General features: G+C 46.0%; 2 protein-coding genes and 1 non-coding gene across 4 annotated transcripts in view; 2 read left to right on the forward strand and 1 right to left on the reverse strand.

Moving 5' to 3' along the window:
- Window positions 1-21280, forward strand: part of LOC134339649 (late histone H2A.2.2-like) — a 410959-nt gene that overhangs the window by 104157 nt on the left and 285522 nt on the right. The window lies entirely within an intron of this gene.
- Window positions 3308-4793, reverse strand: LOC134339716 (probable G-protein coupled receptor 139). The gene is made up of 2 exons (XM_063036441.1): window positions 4754-4793; window positions 3308-4209 (listed from the first exon to the last, which is right to left on the reverse strand). The coding sequence occupies exons 1-2, from the start codon at window positions 4791-4793 to the stop codon at window positions 3308-3310; spliced, it is 942 nt and encodes a 313-aa protein (XP_062892511.1).
- Window positions 19492-19563, forward strand: trnag-ucc (transfer RNA glycine (anticodon UCC)). The gene has a single exon. It is a non-coding gene; the product is annotated as a tRNA-Gly (tRNA).

Raw genomic sequence — 21280 nt, forward strand, 5'->3', positions numbered from 1 at the left:
TCTGGATATTGTAAAGCTCACTGTCCCTGTATTCAGCTGCTGCCTTTCTTGAGCAGTCACATATGCAGGGTATGTTTATAACAGAAATAGACTCTGTCCGTCCCCTTGCAAGACGGGCCAGATATTATTAGGTTCTGTCTCCTTACAGTACGGTACCAGCAATTTAAACATCATATTTAACAGCATGTGGTCTGTGTATCCCAAAGGACTAAATAACCCACAGGATTTACCCATCTAAATGGTCTGAGAGTCCCAACAGCACCTCCTCTTCAGTATCAACATGCCAGAGAATATCACCATACCCCCTTTCTGATCACGCTGTCCTCCATATCCTTCTCCTTAGTGAACACCAATGCAATGTGTTCATCTTCTACCTGGCATGCTAACTCTGGCTCCAGGCATAAACTCAATGTATTCATTTTCTGGTCACTGTTCGCTCTCCTGATTCACAGTGTGACTTATTTCTTGCTTCTGGTATAGTTCTCCAAGACCCTGTCTAATTTCATCTTCCTCAACCTTACACATGACTCCTCTTGCATTTTTAAACAAATTCTCACCACCCTCAGTTCCTGAATGTCCCTGTCCTTCTCCAGCTTCCTCACAGAGACAGGGAACTCCTGAATTCTGACCGGCTGGGCTGTAAGTGACGCTGGCATGTCAGACAACACTTAACATTAGCTCCATCCAGTAACATCAGTTCCCAGACTACTCTGTATGATTCCTGCTCAATTCTGCTGTAATTTGTCTTCAACAAACTTACATTCATCCACCTGCAGGTCCATTTTTATCCTTATCAGTAACCTCCTTAAAACTTTCTGCATTATCATCCTTAATTTTCTTTTCCCAATGAATCTCCAATGATCGTGTTAGGCTCATTCCACAATACCTTGCCAAATATGCCCCCTCCCTGGCGGACCATCTATACACTGTTTCTGGAAACCTTCCTGAACATACCTCACAAATAATGTCCCGTCCAAGCCTCAGGTGGTAAAGGAGTCCCTGTCATTCGGAGAAGATTATTCACCCACTACAGCTACTCTATTGTTTTTACATTAGTCCATAACCTGCTGACTTATCTTTTCCTCTCATTTACTGGCTATTGTGAGGTCTACAGTATAATCCCATCACAGTGATTGCACCTCTCTTATTCCTGATTTCTGCCCACATTGTCTTACTGGATGAGCCTCTGTGATGACCTCAAACTTGTGACATTCTGACTGATCGGCAGTACAGCTCCCCAACCTCTTTTGACTCCCTCTGGACTGTCTGAATCATATAAATCCTGGAATGTTCAGATACCAGTCCTGCCCTTCTCTCAAACAGATCCTGTAATGGATGAATCACCGTGACATTGCTAATCCAGGCTCTAAGTACACCTGTTTTCACTGTTCTACACTCTGCCCTGAAATGAACTCACATCTGCCTTTCGGTGCCACTTTGCTCATTAATGTGTCCCCATCTTTACTTCCTTTGGGGGTTCTTTGACCTCACCTCTACCTTCCGCTCAATGCTACTTACTGAGCTGTAGCTCAGGATCCCAACACCCGCTCCACATGGCACATGATAAAAATCATCAGGGTGGCTCCAGAAGCAAAAAGTAAATTATAGACCTGTTAGCTTGACATCGGTGGTTGGGAAGTTGTTGGAGTCGATTGTCAAGGATGAGGTTACAGAGTACCTGGAGGCATATGACAAGATAGGCAGAACTCAGCACGGATTCCTTAAAGGAAATTCCTGCCTGACAAACCTATTACAATTTTTTGGGGAAATTACCAGTAGGCTAGACAAGGGAGATGTAGTGGATGTTGTATATTTGGATTTTCAGAAGGCCTTTGACAAGGTGCCACACATGAGGCTACTTAACAAGATAAGAGCCCATGGAATTACGGGAAAGTTACATACATGGATAGAGTGTTGGCTGATTGGGAGGAAACAGAGAGTGGGAATAATGGGATCCTATTCTGGTTGCCAGTTGCCGGTTACCAGTGGTGTTCCACAGGGGTCAGTGTTGGGGCCGCTTCTTTATACATTGTACATCAACGATTTGGATTATGGAACAGATGGCTTTGTGGCTAAGTTTGCTGATGATACGAAGATAGGTGGAGGGGCCGGTAGTGCTGAGGAAACGGAGAGTCTGCAGAGAGACTTGGATAGATTGGAAGAATGGGCAGAGAAGTGGCAAATGAAGTACAATGTTGGAAAGTGTATGGTTATGCACTTTGGCAGAAGAAATAAACGGACAGACTATTATTTAAATAGGGAAAGAATTTAAAGTTCTGAGATGCAACGGGACTTGGGAGTCCTCATACAGGATACACTTAAGGTTAACCTCCAGGTTGTTTGAGTAGTGAAGAAGGTGAATGCAATGTTGGCATTCATTTCTAGAGGAATAGAGTATAGGAGCAGGGATGTGATGTTGAGGCTCTATAAGGCGCTGGTGAGACCTCACTTGTAGTACTGTGGGCAGTTTTGGTCTCTTTACTTAAGAAAGGATGTGCTGACGTTGGAGAGGGTACAGAGAAGATTCACTAGAATGATTTCGGGAATGATAGGGTTAACGTATGAGGAACGTTTGTCCGCTCTTGGACTGTATTCCTTGGAGTTTAGAAGAATGAGGGTAGACCTCATAGAAACATTTGGAATGTTGAAAGGCATGGACAGGGTGGATGTGGCAATATTGTTTCCCATGATGGGGGAGTCTAGTACGAGAGGGCATGATTTAAGGATTGAAGGGCGCCCATTCAGAATAGAAATGCGAAGAATTTTTTTTTAGTCAGTGGGTGGTGAATCCATGGAATTTTTTACCTCGGGCAGCAATGGAGGCCAAGTCATTGGGTGTATTTAAGGGAGAGATTAATAGGTATCTGAGTAGCCAGGGCATCAAAGGTTATGGTGAGAAGGTGGGGGAGTGGGACTATATGGGAGAATGATCAGCTCATGATAAAATGGAGGATCAGACTCTAAAGCAACACACACAAAATGGAAAAGATTAAACAGTTGACGGGATTCTGATGAACCGTCTCGGCAGGAGAAGTCGACAATTTACTCTTTTCCATAAATGCTGCCTGGATTGCTGAGTTCCTTCAGCATCTTGTGTGAGGAAAATGGTAAACAGTCGACGTTTCGAGTCGAGACCCTTCATCACGATCTGATTTTGTGTGAGTTGTTTTGTATTTCGAGCATCTGCAGATTTTCTCATGTTCGTTTTGTAACTCTGTTCATCACATTGTTTCCATTTACCCACAAGTGGGGGAGAGAATTGGGAGCATGACGGCAGTTGAATTGTAAAACTTTGCAGCGTTTATTTCTAACGTTTCCTGAGTTTCAAAATCTGATTCAGTGGGTATTTCACGGCATTCTTTAGTTCCTCTCGGAATTTGCTCTGAGTCAGGGCGTAAATACACGTGTTGGTGCAGGAACTGAGAATCTGCAGCATTCCCGATGCTTGGTCTGTGATGTAACGGGGATCCGTGACAGAATAAACAAAACTCATTGAAATCCGTCTATAGATAGAAAATACCACCGTTGTTCCCCACAACAATATGAAACTACCGGTGATGATGAAGAGCAAAACGATGGATTTGCGTCGGTTCTCCATCTCCCGGTCCTTGTCATTCTCTCCACTCTTTTGTCCCCGGAGCCCCCTGCGGGCTCGACTGGCCGCTAGAATCCGCCTGACAGTCAGAATATTGAACAGCAACATCAGACAGAATGGGAAACAAGGGACTAAAATGCGGTGAAACACTTCAAATGCTGACCATGAGGGAGAGTTTGTGAAGCTCGGTGTCATAACACAATCCCAGGGAACACCGTCAATTATTTCTCCAGCCCCATACACAAAGCCCCAGGGGACAGTCTCCAAACAGGACAGCACACTCACTGTCCCGATAACCACAGCCGCCGTTCTCTCGGTGCAATATTTTGTTTTCAGCTTCTCACAGCAAATAGCCACAAATCGATCGACGGTGAAAGCGACAGTCAGCCAGACTGAGGTCGCAGTGCTCGCAGCAACCAACCATTCACCGAGTCTGCACACAGGAGTGATTCGCAGGAATGATCGGGGAAAATAAATCCGAGCAGTCCACTTCATCAGCGGATCGGAGATAACGACCAGGAGATCGGCCGCTGCCTTTCCCACCAGGTAACGAGTGACACATTTGGAGAGACCGCACTTTCCCCGGGACAGGATCACAATCGTCACCAAGTTCGCTGGAAGAGAGACAGGGATCAGCAACTTGAGGAAGTACTGAGCAGACGCCAATGCAGCAGTTTGGTGGAGACAGTAAAATAAATTACACAACCTCACAAACAGACATGACGCCTCTCGTTGTTTCCATCACAGGGAAGCAGGGGAGAGGAATTCAACGTCCAGCAGCAAACTCGGTGCCGTGTCAGATGTCTGTCAGATAGAGATATGATGGAAAACGTTTCACTCTGAAGCACGAGGTTAGCTTTGTTAATTGACTCTGCAATGAGTTCAGTCTGTTTTCCATCAGCTGTTCACATTCAGTCAAACCGCAGACATTTATTTAAAATCGACAATAGATTCGATCTACAACAGGAAGGTCCGCACATTTGCTAAATTGTTACTACCAATCATTTGTTTGAGTGTTGCTCCTAACTCAGAAATTCACTCACATATAAATGCAGACGATCAATCGGTATAATCTCCGCGGGCTCTATAAACACAATATTTGCAGATGCTGCCAGACCAAACGCACAGAGACGGAACATCCCATTATTGATCACAAACCGCTGGAAGAACACTGTCTGACCAGCTCAGTTCCACCCATGTCGGCGGATTCGCTAAATTCCTGCAGCGGTTTGTTTCTAGATCCAAATTCCAGCATCTGTCGTCCCGGTGTTTCCACTCCATTCCTGAAAAGCGGAATACCGGGACTGGAATGTGAGAGTTTAAACCGGCGGCAGAATCAATCACAACATTGGAATTAAACTTCAACATCCGCCCACGACAGCTGACACTACGGCTTACCGGGAATTCCAAAGGCTGAAATAAAAGGATAGTAAACGGCTTCTATCCGCCAGATGACTGAATGCACCATTTCAGTGCGAATCTGTGATTTCTGTTGCTCCTGTATTCACAGCTCCGGCTGACAGCTGATGCATTCAAAGCGGCCCTGATTTATACAGAGGGTCTGTCTCCAGAGATACGGTTATACTCCTCACTAACTTGCTCAGTTACAGTTGCTTGAACAAACACTTTCATTCAATACCATTGTCTGTATTGTAAATATTGGAGCGATTGGAGACAAATCCATGAAAATTCTTTGGCATTATCTCAGCAGAGTCTCTGGTGAAAATAGGCCGGTTGATTTAATTACAAAGACTGAGCTTTGTCACGGAGCAGCGACATTTACATATTTCGTCTTTTTGTTGGCTAATTACTGATTTCTGAACGGACACCAGCCACACTAACCGATCTCTACCTCTGTCCCCACAGTTTCCCATTTTGTAAATGTTCTTTAGTACTTCATCTTCTTCCTGATCTCTCACTCTCACACACACACACACACACACACACACACACACACACACACACCACACACACACACACACACACACACACACACACAGACACACACACACACACACACACACACACACACACACACACACACACATACACACACACACACACACACACACACACACACACAGACGCGGACACACAGACACAGACAGACAGACACACACACACACACACACACACACACACACACAGACGCGGACACACAGACACAGACACACACACACACACACACACACACACACACAGACGCGGACACACAGACACAGACACACACACGCACACACAGACACACAGACACAGCCACACATACACACACAGAAACAGTTGTACACTTGTATTTCTATGTTATATCAAATGTCCTGTTGTACATACTGGACAGGTATATGGAGGAATTTAAGGTGGGGAGTTGAATGGAAGGCAGGGTTTGTGGGTCCGCACAACACTGTGGGCCAAATGGCCTGTACTGTGCTGTATTATTCTACACTTCTATGCTCTATGCTTACTATAAATTGCACATTGCACATTTAGACGGAGACGTAACTAGAGATGTTTACTCCTTGTGTATATGAAGAATGTAAGTTATAAAGTCAATTCAATTCAAAACCCACAACCTCAGATTCGAACAAAGATACAATAGTGAGGGTTAGGATGAAAACGGTCAAATGAGCACATTGCTAACGTACAATCAAGAGAAAATATGCAGATGTTGGAAATCCAAGGCAACGCAAGAAATTCTGCTGAGCTCCTCCAGCATTCTGTGTGTGATATTGCTGAAGTCACAGTCTTTAATGGGCATCTCAAATCTGTCAAATGTCAAAATAAATTGAGAAGGAATATTTCAATCTGCAAAAGAATTGGCAGACTGGTTAAATAATAAAGAAAAGTACTCGAAACAGGGAGATGAATAGATGCAGGATGACTGGAAGTGAAGGAGAAAAAAGACAATCGTGAGATAACACCTTAGCTGAGAGAGAGAGAGAGAGAGGCAGAGAGAGAGAGAGAGAGAGAGACAGAGAGAGAGAGACATACAATTGGACAGATGCTGCTCCTGTATCTCCCAGTCTCTGTTACAGAGTGAGGGTGTAGGAGTCAATCTCTGCTGGTCAGTTTCGGGTGCCTTGTGTAAATGTCGGCTTGATTCTGTCCCTGTCAGTCTCTGGTACAGTGTGAGAGTGTGGGGTTCATTCTGTACCTGTCAGTCTCTGGTACAGTGTGAGAGTGTGGGGTTCATTCTGTACCTGTCAGTCTCTGGTGCAGTGTGAGAGTGTGGGGTTCATTCTGTACCTGTCAGTCTCTGGTGCAGTGTGAGAGTGTGGGGTTCATTCTGTACCTGTCAGTCTCCGCTACTGTGTGATATTTGTGGTTAACACTGCATCTTTCAATCTCTCATCTCGTGTAACATTACAACATTTCTTTCAGATTTATTCTTGCAGTTGAATTTTTTGAGTAAGTCTATTTTTCATTTTAATCAATACCACAGGGATGATGCCACAGGTTACATTGAGCTAATATTCAGGTACTTTGCAGCAGAGCATCTGGAGCAACAAGACTAGACCATTAATTCAAACACTATTCTGTGATAAATATATAACTTTCCTCGAGTCTCGGTGTGGGACGGTTTGAGTGGTGTGTACTCTGTAGTGACATTTGGGCTGATGGAATTGAGAATGATTTTGACTGTAGATTTGTAACCCGTGTGTGCACAGTGATCAGTAATGAGACCTCTGTTTGATCAGAGTAAAACACACATGGTTGATCAGATCACTGATGACGTGAATATTGGTGCAGTTGTGGGTGGTGAGGAAGGTTGTCAAACGGACAGAAATGGATGTAGATCAATTGGAATCATGGATGGAGAAACGGGGGACAGAGTTTAATCTGGACAAGTGTGACGAGTTTACATTCCAATGTTGGAGGAACGTACACAGTAAATGACAGCACCTTTGGGAGCACTGATATATCTCGATGTGTCTGTTGTGACGAAAGAGGGTTACAAAAAGTACACATAGATTAAGATGTTAACTGTCCTGTGCTGGCACCAGTGGGATCAACAGTTGATCTGCCACCTGTCTTCAGGAGAAAGAAAGATAAGGAAGACAATGGAGCAGCATTTGGAAATGTTAATGAAGAGACGAGAGAGTTTAATGGAAGGAGACACCGGTCTGGGTATTTGTCAAGATCGGCTCCTTTCTGAACCCTGAACTATTTGAATTGTGATGGACAGGCGATACCCCAGCAGGGGGATTAAAAGGGACAGGTTCGCTAAGGCAGCACACGACACGACATTACGAGGTAACGAGACCCTGGAAGCGGTGCGCCTCCCACAAGTCGGTGGGAACTGTTGGAGGTCTGTCGCGGGACCAGCCAGAGACGCACAGGGTAGAAAGGTACGGATTGGCGGAAAACTGGTGTGTGTGTCCACCCTTGCCTGGGTGCTGGGTTCAGCGCAGAAGAACAATCGTATCTGAAACGTAGGGGTCACAGTCGGTGACCTCAGAAGACATTACAAAGGGCTCGCCCGAAAGCTGACTGTGAGGAATATCGAAGGTCTGTTTGGAATCTGATTTGAATATTCATTCGCTCTCTGTCTCTCTCTCTCTCTCTCTCTCTCTCTCCCACGGCGACAGTGATTGCTGTGAACTGAACTGAACTCAATTGAACTGAACTTTGCGTCACTTGAAACTGGTCATTTACCCCTAGACGACGATAGAGCTTGATTGATCCTATTATCCTAGATCTGTGCACATGTGTGTTTATTCATTGCTAACCTTTTGCATTTATATCCTTACTATTAGAGTACTGTGTTGCTTATTTCTTTAATAAAACTTTCTTAGTTCCAGTAATCCAGACTCCAACTGAGTGGTCCATTTCTGCTGGTTTGGCAACTCAGTTACGGGGTACGTAACATAAGTGGGGTTCTCGTCCGCGCTATTGAACGCCAAATTTGGGACGGAGTAAATTGATTGGGTTAAAATTCCCGAAAGAAAGAAAAGCCAAACAGCAGAAATGGAGATTGAGGAATTTCTAAAGGCGCCGACCTTGGAGGCATTAGAGGATGCCAGGAAAGCGGAATTGGCAGCTGTGGCCAAATGGTTGAATCATGTTAAGGGGAAGTCGACAATGAGGAGAGAGGAGATACACAGAGCTATCGTAGAGCACTATGTATCTAAAGGTGTGTTTCCCCAAGGGGAGCTGGAGGTGGTGTCTATTGAAAAACCTGGTGGAGACGCGGTACAGGTGCAGCTTGAAAAACTGAGACTCGAGCACGAGTTTCGGGTACGGCAGTTGGAGCGGGAAGAGAAAGAGAGGGACAGACAGTTAGAACGACAACGGCAAGAGAGAGAGAGACAGTTGGAGCGAGAAGAGAAACAGAGGGAAAGGGAATTTGAGCTGGAGAAGCTAAAGATGATGGCAGCGCAGGGGCCCATGCCGAACCAAGGTGGAGGGTTCAGGGCGACCCAGGAGGTTAGGCTGGTTCCCCCATTTGATGATACCGATGTGGATCGGTACTTTCTCCATTTCGAAAATGTTGCTACAAGTCAGGACTGGCCGAGGGATAAGTGGGCTGTTTTGCTTCAGAGTGTACTTAAAGGGAAGGCCCAACAAACTTACTCAGCTTTGTCCGCGGAAGATGCCCAGAGGTATGAGGTGGTGAAAGAGGCCATCCTCAGGATTTATGAGTTGGTCCCGGAGGCATACCGGCAGAGGTTCTGGAATGCGAGGAAGCAGTGGGACCGCACGTATTTAGAGTTTGCCCGTGAGATGCAGACATATTGTGAGCGTTGGTGCGCCTCGAAGGGGGTTGAGGGGGATTATGACAGACTGCTACAGCTGATCCTGATTGAGCAGTTTAAAGGTTGTGTCCCTGAAGGTATGAGACCCTACCTGGATGAGAAAGAGGCAGCCATGTTAGCCGCAACTGCTAAGTTAGCGGATGAGTATGCGTTGACGCATAAAATGAAGTTTGTCCCGAGTAAAGGCTACCAGAAGGGTAGTCAGGATGGCGGGGAGATTCCGCCAGAAAAGTCAGAAAATAAGCCAGGGGCTAGTGAGAAGGATAAGGTAGACCAGGAGCAGTCTGGTAGGAAGTCTCCATGGGTCGTCTGTTATAATTGTGGGAAAGTCGGATACTTTGCGTCCAGGTGCTTTGTCCCAAAGAAGGAGACGGGAAAAGGAAAAACGGCGATTTTGACTGGCTGTATCGAGCTGGTAAATGAACCGCTAGGAGAGGAAAGGTCTGCCAAAGTTCAGGAAGGGCGCGAGAGGTTTATCTCGGCCGGATTGGTGTCGGTGAAGGAGGGGTTAAACCCAGTTCTAGTGCGGATCTGGAGAGACACCGGAGCGTGTCAGTCATTGATATTGAAGAGTGTGTTAGAGTTTAGTTCAGAGACCCTGTCTGAGGAGGTCAAGGTCAAAGGTATTGGGGAAGGGACAGAGGCAGTCCCTTTGCACCAGATACACCTACAAAGCAACTTGGTCTCTGGACTAGTCACGATCGGGGTGAGGCCCGAATTACCGATGAAAGGCGTGGAAGTCTTGCTCGGTAATGACCTCGCCGGGGGAATTGTGTTCTCAGCAGTGAAATTGACAGGTCAGCCTGCCAGCATTGAGGTCCCGCACATGCACTCACAGGTTCATCTCGAGACTACCGAAGTAAATTTAGCTGAGACGTTTCTACCAGCCTTGTACCAGGAGGAGGTAGAAAGTGAAAAGAAGGAGTGTAGTGAAACGGGAGGAAGTGAGGGAGCTGGGCAGACTGAGCATTAGCCGGGAAGAAATTTGAACAGGCGCGGGAGCTGATGGTTTCAGCGGAGATAGCTCTCTCTGAAGCAGCATTAAAAAGAGAGCCAGTAGGCTGTTATGTGAAGGAGGGAGTGCTAAGGAAGGAAGGGAGACCAAGTACAGCAGATGAGGAATGGGGGGTGGTGCAAAAGAGTTATGAGGATGAGATTCTTAACCTGGCCCACAAGGTACCCCTCGGTGGACATTTTGAGGTGGTGAAGGAAACAGTCGGCGGAATCATGAAAGAGGTTTACTGGCTGCACAGGAGGAAGGATGTTATTGATCATGGCAGACACGAACTGAGACGGTCACAGGCTTTTGATATGCTAACAAACCTAGTCGGTGTTAGCGCGGAAATCAATGAAGCTAGGGTCCCCCTGATAAGAAAAAAAAACATTTTGAAAATATGAGTATGGTATCGACCAGATGGGAGAAGGCTATTGTTTTGGCCAGCTCTGCTGATAAGGTCTCTCCCTTAATCCCCGAACAAAGTGACTCTTTAGGAGAATTAATTAAACGGCTCGCACACCTGTGTTTGATTGTCCTGAGGCGATGCAAAGAACTGGGACGTTGGCTGGTGTTTGTTATGCAAGGGAAGCCTAGTGAGCAACAACCCTATAGAATGAGTAATTCAGTGACGAAAGGGCTAACGGACACAGAAGTGTATATTGGCGATGTACTATGGCTGTCCGAAGCCAGCTTGATAGCGAACCTTGAAAAAAAATGAGTTCGGCCACACGAAGGTCACTTCTCTGGGAATTGTGGTAACACAGGGGCAGCTGGCAGTGATGCAAGCTAAGGTGCGGGCTATCTCTGACATCCCAACCCCGACAGACAAGAGGGCCCTCAGAAGGCTCTTGGAGGTGGTGGGGTACCGTAGGAAATTTCGCAATAACTTTGCGGGTACTACCCCTCCCCCTCCTACTAAGCCCTTGTGAAAGAAAACTAAGTCGGGATGGGACGACCCTTGTTATCGTGGTCCGGGACGAAAACCAGTGAGAGGTTACACTGATGACAATTCATCAGTGTTTTCGGCCACTATGAAGTTGCTAAGTTGGAGCCTGGTTTAGGGGATTATTAACAATTACACATATAAAAGGAACGGAAAATGTGATTGCTGACTGTCTGTCAAGGTGTTGACAACTTAAATTTCTCTGTACTAGCCAAATAGCTGATGAAGATGTATATATGTGTGTATCTAATAATGTATTCATGTTTGTAATTTTTACCCCGGTAAAAATCCTTAAAGGTGAGGGGTGTGACGAAAGAGGGTTACAAAAAGTACACATAGATTAAGATGTTAACTGTCCTGTGCTGGCACCCGTGGGACCAACAGGACAGTCTTCAGGAAAAAGAGAGATAAATAAGACAATGGAGCAGCATTTGGAAATGTTAATGAAGAGACGAGAGAGTTTAACGGAAGGAGACACCGGTCTGGGTATTTGTCAGATCGGCTCCTTTTTGAACCCTGAACTGTTTGAAGTGTGATGGACAGGCGATACCCCAGCAGGGTGATAAAAAGAGACAGGTTCGCTAAGGCAGCACACGACACGACATTACGAGGTAACGAGACCCTGGAAGCGGTGCTTGTTGGGTCTGGTCGCGGGACCAGCCAGAGACGCACGGGGTGGAAAGGTGCGGATCGGCGGGAACCTGCTGTGTGTGTCCACCCTTGCCTGGGTGCTGGGTTCACCGCGGAAGCACGATCGTATCTGAAATGGAGGGGTCACAGTCGGTGACCTCAGAAGACATTACAAAGGGCTCGCCCGAAAGCTGACTGTGAGGAATATCGAAGGTCTGTTTGGAATATGATTTGAATATTCATTCGCGCTCTCTCTCTCTCTCTCCCACGGTGACAGTGATTGCTGTGAACTGAACTGAACTCAATTGAACTGAACTTTGCGTCACTTGAAACTGGTCGTTTACCCCTAGATGACGATAGAGCTTGATTGATCCTATTATCCTAGATCTGTGTACATGTGTGTTTATTCATTGCTAACCTGTTGCATTTATATCCTTACTATTTGAGTACTGTGTTGCTTATTTCTTCAATAAAACTTTCTTAGTTCCAGTAATCCAGACTCCAACTGAATGGTCCATTTCTGCTGGTTTGGCAAATCAGTTACGGGGTACGTAACACTGTACATATTATCCTGCAAGTGGTATTGAAAGCGAATGGAGATGTGCGGTAACCTTGTCTTCATCAGTCATGTTGTTGTGTACAAACCTGTGGATGTCGTGTTACAGCTGTACAAACCCTGGGTTAGGTCACGTTTCGAGCCGTGTGTGCAGTTCTGTTTGCTACATCACAGAAAGGACGTGGGGACTGTGGAAAGGGAGCAGAAGAGATTTTCCGGCATGTTGTCTAGATTCGTATAGGGAAAGTTGGATAACACTTGGATTGTTTTATTTTATTTTATTTATAGATACAGAGCAAATAAACCCTTCGAGCCACACTGTCCAGCAAACTCTGGCAAACCAGTTTAACCCTAATCTATTCACAAGATAGTTTACAATCACGAGTTAACCTTCCCGCTCCATCGTTGGACTGTGGGAAGAAACAGGAGGATCTGAAGAAAACTGACGCAATCCACAGGGAGAACACACACAGACTCTTTAAAGAAGATGCAGGATTGAATACTGAACTCCGATGCCCCGAGCTGTAACAGCGTCGAGTAAATTCCTACACGGTCAAAGCACCCCAGAGTGCAGTCTCACCTGACACCAGTGTCAGCAGAGGTATCGTGGGCCGAATGGGCTGTTCCTAATCCTGTTTGCAGCTATAAGTAGTAGAGAGAACAGGACATTTTATGGATGGGGAACAGAATACAAATGTCGGGAGCTTATGCTTCCCTTATAGAAACATTGAAACATAGAAAACCTACAGCACAATACAGGACCTTCGGTGCACAATGCTGTTCCACACATGTACTTTAGAAATTACTTAGCGTTACCCAAGCCCTCTAGTTTTCTGAGCTCCCTGAACCTACCCAAGAGTCTCTTAAAAGACATTATTGTAACCTCCCCCAACACCGTCACCGGCAGCCCATTCCATGCACTCACCACTCTCTGCGTAAAAAACATACCCCTGACATCTCCTCTGTACCTACTTCCAAGCACCTTAAAACTGTGCCCTCTCGTGCTAGCCATTCAGCCCTGGCAAACAGCCTCTGACTATTCACATGATCAATGTCTCTCATCATCTTATACACCATATATAGGGTGAGGGAGCCCATTTATACATTATTCAAGGAAGAATCTCAATGTATCGGAATCAGTTCAGGGAATGTTTACTGGACCAATACTGGCAGTGAGCTGGTCGTCTGATGAGGAAAGTCTGGGCTTGTGTTTTCCATTTGTACTGTCTCCAGGTGTTTATAAGACCAGAAGATACAGGAGCAGAAGTAGGCCATTCGGCCCATTGAGTCTGCTCTGCCATTCAATCATGGACTGATCCCAATTCTTCCAGTCATCCCCACTCCCCTGCCTTCTCCTCATACCCTTTTATGCCCTGGTTAATCAAGAACCTATCTATCTCTGCTTTAAATGCACCCAAAGACTTGGCCTCCACAGCCACTCGTGGCACCAAATTCCACAGCTCTACCCCCCTCTGACTAAAGTAATTTCTCCGCATCTCCGGTCTTAATGGACAATCTGTCAATCCTGAAGTCATGCCTCTTGTCCTGGACACCGCCTACCATGGAAAATAAGTTTTCCATATCTAATCTGTTCAGGTCTTTTAACATTCAGAATGTTTCTATGAGATCCCCCCTCATTCTCCTGAACTCCAGGGAATACAGCCCAAGAGCTGCCAGATGTTCCTCATATGGTAAACCTTTCATTCCTGGAATCATTCTCGTGAATATGTTCTGAACCCTCTCCAATGTCAGAATATTCTTGCTAAAATAAGGAGCCCAAAACTGTGCACAAGACTCCAAGTGTGGACTAACGAGTGCCTCATCACATCACAGCCCTGCTCTAATATTCTATACATCTAGAAATGAATGCAAAAATTGCATTTGCCTTCTTCACCACGGACTCAACCGGGAGGTTAACCTTTTGGATATCCTGCACAACGCATCCCAAGTCTCCTTGCATCTCTGCATTTTGAATTATCTCCCCATCTAAATAATAGTCTGCCCATTTATGTATTCTACCAAAGCGCATGACCGTACACTTTGCAACATTGTATTTCATTTGCCGCTTCTTTGCCCATTCCCCTACACTATCTAAGTCTCTCTGTAGGCTCTCTGTTTCCTCAACATTACACGCTTCTCCACCTATCTTTGTATCATCGGCAAATGTAGCCACAAATACATCAATCCCACAGTCGAAATCATTGATATACCTCATAAAAAGCAGCGGACCCAACACCAACACTTGTGAACTCCACTGGTAACCGGCAGCCAGCCAGAAAATGATCCCTTTATTCCCACTCCCTGTTTTCTGCCGATAAGCCAGTGCTCCACCCATTGGCAACTAGAACCAGGGACCAGTATTTCATGAATTGAGCAAAAGATCAGAGGATTCTTTTCTGAATCTTAATCCATCCTCAGACATTGGAATTCATTAACTGACAGGTTTTCTGGATCATATCCTTGTATGCTTTTAAGGGAAAGAGAGGGGAATAGTTTATAAGGAGGGGGTGAAATGTTCCTGTGGGCAGACAGGAACATGGAGCTTAATGTTGAAGCGGGACAGCCGCGACCTTATTAAATGACAGAGCAGGTGGGAGTGGCTGAGTGGGGACTCCTGCTCTTCATTTGGATGTGGGTGTGAGCCTGTGGTGTGCTGACCAGGACTGTACACAGAGCTCCAGCTGTGATCCCACCTGTGTTTATACAATTCCACCAGAGCTCCCTCTTCTGCCATTCTGTACCTTCAGCCAACAAAAGCAAGCCTCTCATCTGCCTTTTAAACCCATCGAATGCTCCGTCCTTCTAACCTGAGGAATCATTCCACATGCTCTCCCTCTGACCCTCTATTCTTCTCCAGACTCCACAATGTACAGTCTGTCTGCTCGCCTTGTTTGGGCTCCCCACCTGCATCACCTCACCTCTCAGATTAAATTCCACCTGCCTACCTGTCCAGTCCACTGATACCTTCCTGTAGTCCTCAGCTTTCCCACATGGCCAACTACACTGGACAACAAATATTTTGCTTCCTGATTACTTTTAGGTACGTATATCTTATGGATTTGGACTGCTGATATTGAAAATCACTATGCAATGTCCCCATCACACACCATCTCTTTGAAATTGCCTATATTTTTATATTTCAATTCATAATCCAAGTCAGATTATTTGATGCCAAGATTAAGGGAGGCATTTGTGCTGGTCCACAAATCAAGCAGGCCAGCAATAACAGGCAATTCAAAGAACTTCTATTGGGACCAGAGAAAATCACATGGAATGCATTCAAGGAAGTTGTTGAAAATGTTCCATATTTTCCCAGGGACCAGGGAAATATTGACCAGCTGTGTTTCACTGTAACTGTTGTACTGGAAATGTGTGTCTAGGTCCTGGGCTCAGTGTGGGACTGAATGTCTCTGCTGTCTGAGACTGTGGAACGAATGAGCTGTCAGTATCTCTGTGCTCAGTAACACACCTTGTGTGTGAGAGATGGAGCCACTGTTCTGTTCATTGAGGCTTGGCAAGAGGGAACATTGGTGTACATTGAAGTCTTTCCTGCAGGTAGGAGAAGGAAAGTGAAAGAGGTAAAAGACAGACACGGTGTGAAGCGACTGGTGCAGCCAGTACCAGTGTGTGAGGCCACTCACAGGCTGCAGCTCTCAGCTTCTTCTCAGCAGCAGATGGAGGAGCTCCAAACCAAGGAAGAGACAGATAAACCCCACCACTTCCCGGTATGGATCCGGGAGTGGAACAGAGGAATGGACACAACATTCATTTCCCATGGGATTCACCACTCGGAACACTCACTGTCCAGCAACAACAGACATTGGGAAATGGGCTAATGGGAAACTGTCTTCCCATGGTCAGGGGAGAGGAAGCAGCAATTATAGTCACCAGCAACTTCTTCCCACTCCGCCACACTCGCCGTGGCCCAATCCCAGCGCCGGAATTAATTCTCATTCCACATTCAAGCTACAAGACCTAGGCCTCTGCAACTGGATCCATGTCTTCCTAACCGGAATACCACAATCTGTGCGGATTGGAATAACATTTCCACCTCACTGACAATTAACACTGACACTCCATAGGGCTGTGTCCTTATCTCACTGCTCTACTGTGTCTACACCCAGAACTGTGCGGCTAGACATAGCTCAAACAGCATTTATAAATTTGCTGATGATACAACCACTGTTTGCAGAATTTCAGATGGTGACAATAAATCATAAATTAGGGTGAACTACCAGTTAGTGGAGTGTTGCTGCAGCAACAATCTTGCACTCAACGTCAGCAAGATCAAAACGCTGATTGTGGACTTCAGGAAAGGTGAGATGAAGGAACACAAACCAATCCTCATCAAGGGATCAGAAGTGGAGAGAGTGGACAATTGCAAGTTCCTGGGTGTCAGCATCTCTGAGGATCTAACCTGGATGCAACATATGATGCAGTTATGAAGAAGGCAAGACAGCGGCTATATTTCATTAGGAGTTGGAGGAGATTTGGTTTGTCAACTAAAACACTAAATAAACTTCTACAAACGTACAGTGGAGATCATTCTGACTACTGCATCTCCATCTGGTATGGGGGCGGGGGGGGGGGGGCTTCTGAACGAGATCAAAGTAAGTAGCAAAAACTTGTAAAACTGGTCAACTCTATCATGGGTCCAGGCTCGGTAGTACACAACATCTTCAAGGAGCGGTGCCTCAGGAAGGCACCGATCATCATTGAGGATCCCCACCACCCAGGACATGCCCTTTTCACACTGTTACCATCGGGAAGGAGGGAGAGAATGCTGAAGGCACACACTCGGTGATTCAGGAACAGTTTCTTCCCCTTTGACACCCAAATTCTGAATTCTCAGTGGGCATTGAACCCAAGAGCACTAGCTAACATTTTTTTCTTTTAATTTGTGTTTTAATTCATGTTTAACTACATACTTTAACTTAAATATTTAATTCTTAATGTAACTCAGTTTTTTCTCTATATTTATTTATCGTGGATATCATTGTACTGCTGCTGTAAAGTTAACAAATGTCACGACGTATGCCAGTGATATTCAATCTGATTCTGATTAAGTTGCTAATTGACTCTGCCTCGTCCTCTCCAGCAACAACCTCCATTGCCCTTGCTCCAGAATCGATACCATTTCCTCAGCAACACACGCACAATTCTGGAGGAACTCAGCAGGCCAGGCAGCATTTATGTAAAAGAGTACATCTTCGGCATTTTATGTCAAGATCCTATGTTTATGAGTAAAAATAAAACACATACACTGATTTAGAACAGTCCAAACACCATTCTCCCATTGTTGAAAACGCTGTTTGTCCAAGACGGTCCCACATAGGAACTATTACCTCCCCTTTTCCACAGAGCCCCATCATCAGCATAGAAAGCCAAACCGAACTCAGGCCCAAGCACATTGAGAAGTATAATTAACTATCAGATTAAACAATATTAAACTGATAACACTATCCTGGGGAGGGAGGTACGTTATCTTCCGCAAACTCTGATGACTCACCCTCACCGAAAATGACCCCAAAACCAAAAAAAAAATGATAGCCATTTGCAAAACCATCACGAACTCCAAGCTTAATGAGTTTAATAAAAAGCCTCTCCCTCTATCGTATATCATAAAACTATTTTGGATAGTCATACTCATCAAAGGTGTTTAGGAATGGTTTAACAAGGAAGCTTTGTCACAGAGTACAGTCAAATTCTTCTGATCATACTGAATGGCGGTGCAGGCTCGAAGGGCCAAATGGCCTACTCCTGCACCTATTTTCTATGCTTCTATTTCAATGTCCAAAAACACTGCAACAACTGATTCTTTCAGTGTAAAAGGATCCCAGACATCATTCCCAGTAGTACAAGGGCGTCACAGATCTCCCTTTGCGAAACCCACATTGGTAGTGACGAAGTAATTCTCTCTTATCCAAAACAATCATCAGCCTAATTACTATCATTTTTACCATTATTTTACACAGTGAGGAAGTGAGACAACAGGCCTGTAGAAACTGGACAGCATCGGATCCCTCCCTGGTTTTACAACAGGCTTCACCACAGACCTTTTCCAGTCTCCTTGGAACATTCTTTGCTTCCAGTCTTTCTTATAAAACTCAAGCAGCTTATTTTAGACTGCCTCAGGCATATACTGGAGTACAGTATATGATAGTTTCCCATATCCTGTCCTGGGCTGTAGCACTTGCCCTATTGATGGCAAATTTCAATTTAGCCAACGTAAAGTCATCATCCATAATAATCGCAAATGCCTCTTGTTTCTCACAAATCTCCCCACTGTCCACCAAGGGCTCTCTCTTCTCTTAAAACACTCTTCCCCTATATTGTCTAGACTATGTGTCTTTGCAAAGGTGTTTCTCAAACACTTTGCCTTTTCGTTGTCCTTTGCATCAAATTTCCGTTCTTCACTAATACTGGAATCTAGTTATAACCTCTGACACCATTCATCTTCCTCAGCATTCTCCACACCACCGTCAGAGGATCATGGAACGGGAGGCCTCGGGAGAAAGAAAGGGGGAGGGGGAATCCCAGAGGATAGGCAAGGAGCACAGTGAGAGGGACAGAGGGAGAAAAAGATATATATAATAATAATAAATAAATAATGGATGGGGTGGTCCCATGATCTGCTCATATCCCTTTTGCCAATCAACTGTCCAGCTCTTGGCTTCATCCCTCCCCCTCCCGTATTCTCCTATAATTTTGGGTCGCCCCTCCCCCTCCCACTTTCAAACCTCTTACTATCTCTCCTTTCAGTTAGTCCTGACGAAGGGTCTCGGACCGAAAGGTCGACTGTACCTCTTCCTATAGTGCTGCCTGACCTGCTGCGTTCAGCAGCAATTTATTATGTGGGTTGTATAACTCCGGTCTGTTGGGGATGGCGACATTAATTTACCGGAATAAAACTTGCAGCAGAGTGAGGAATGATCCGACAGAAAGCAGCTCGGGGACTGGTCGAATCACATGGAACTATGGGAGACGCCTCACTACTCAGATGCTTTGCTACGTCATTGAGCGATGGTGGTATAGTGGTGAGCATAGCTGCCTTCCAAGCAGTTGACCCGGGTTCGATTCCCGGCCATCGCAGGTTGTACAGTTTTAGACTACATGACATATAAACCTCTGACGTAGACACGATCTACACAGAACTCCAAGGGCCAAGCAATTGACTCACGCTAATTCAGGCTGTGAGTGTAAATTGATTCATTAATTATCATTCGCTGGTCATGCATCAGAGTTGGAATTAACATCCCTCGAGAGTTTTTCGTTAAATCCTGTTCTGACTCTATTCCAGATTCTACAAGAATGGACACTTCACAGGAAGGACCGGCGGGATTTGTAAAGTCGACGTTTCGGGCCGAGTCCCTTCATCCGGACTGGAGAGAAAAAACCGATGAGGAACCAGAGTTAGACGGTGAGGGGAGGAAGAAACACGAGGTGATAGGTGAAACCAGCCGGGGGAGGGGGTGGCTGGTAAATTAAAGGCCTGAAACTTTGATTGGTGAAAGAGACACTGGGCTGGAGAGCAGGGAAGGAGAGGGGGCCATGGAAGAAAGAGAAGGGGGCGGAACACCAGAGGGAGGTGATGGGCAGGTAACAGATAATGTCAGAGAGGGAAAAGAGAATGGGGCTTCGTGGAGGAGGGGGCATTACCGGAAGTGTGAGAAATCAATGTTCATGCCATCAGGTTGGAAACTACCCAGATGGAATATAATGTTTTGCTCTTCCACCCTGAGCGTGGCCTCATCGCGACAATATTGGAGGCCATGGGCTGCCATGTTGGAATTGGTTTGGGAAGTGGAATTATAATGGGTGGCCACTGGGAGATCTCGCTTGTCCTGGTGGAGGGAGTGTAGGTGCTCAGTGAAGTCATCTCCCAGTCTGTGCCACGTCTCACCGATATACAGGAGGCCAAACCGGGAGCGCTGGATGCAGTCCATAACCCTGAAAAAAAGACTCACAGCTGCAGTGCTTCCTTACCTGGAAGGATTGCTTGGGGCCCTGAATGGTACTGAGGGCGGATGTGTCGGGCAGGTGTAACACTTGTTTCACTTGCAAGGATAAGTGCCAGGAGAGAGATCAGTGGGAGGGACGAACGCAAATGGGATCCCTGCAGAGAGCAGAACGTAGAGGGGGGGAGGGAAAGATGTGTTTGGTGGTGGGATCCCGCCGGAGATGGCGGAAATTACAGAGAATTGTGTGCTGGAGGCGGAGGCTGGGGGGGGAGGTAGGTGAGGACAAGACAAACCCTCTCCCTGGGGGAGGGAGCGAGGATGCGGTGGGGGCAGACGTGAGCAAAATGGAAGGGATTCTGTTGAGAGCAGCTTTCATGGTGGAGGAAGGGAAGCCCGTTTCTTTGAAAAAAGACGATACCTCCTTTGCTGTTGAATGAAACGACTTATCCTGAAGGCAGATGCGGCGGAGACGGAGGAATTGAGGGAAGGAGCGGGCATGTTTATATGTAACGGGGTGGGAAGCGGTATAGTCCAGGTAGCTGTGAGAGTCTGTGTGGTTATAATAGACATCAGTAGACAAGCTGTCTTCAGAGATACAGACAGAGAGATGGAGAAAACGGAGGGAGCTGTCGGATATGGGACAGGTAAACTTTTGGGCAGGGCGGAAGTTGCAGGCAAAGTTGAAGAAGTGGACGAGTTCCACATGGGTGCAGAAAGAGGTAGCAATGCCGTCATTTATATAGTGTAGGGGAAGTTAGGGAGCGACACCAGTGTCGGCTTGGAACATAGACTGTTCCACGTAGCCGACAAACAGGCAGGCACAGCTGGGACCCATGCCGGTGCCCATG

This window comes from Mobula hypostoma, chromosome 30 (genome assembly GCF_963921235.1).
Source record: "Mobula hypostoma chromosome 30, sMobHyp1.1, whole genome shotgun sequence".
Taxonomy (NCBI): domain Eukaryota; kingdom Metazoa; phylum Chordata; class Chondrichthyes; order Myliobatiformes; family Myliobatidae; genus Mobula; species Mobula hypostoma.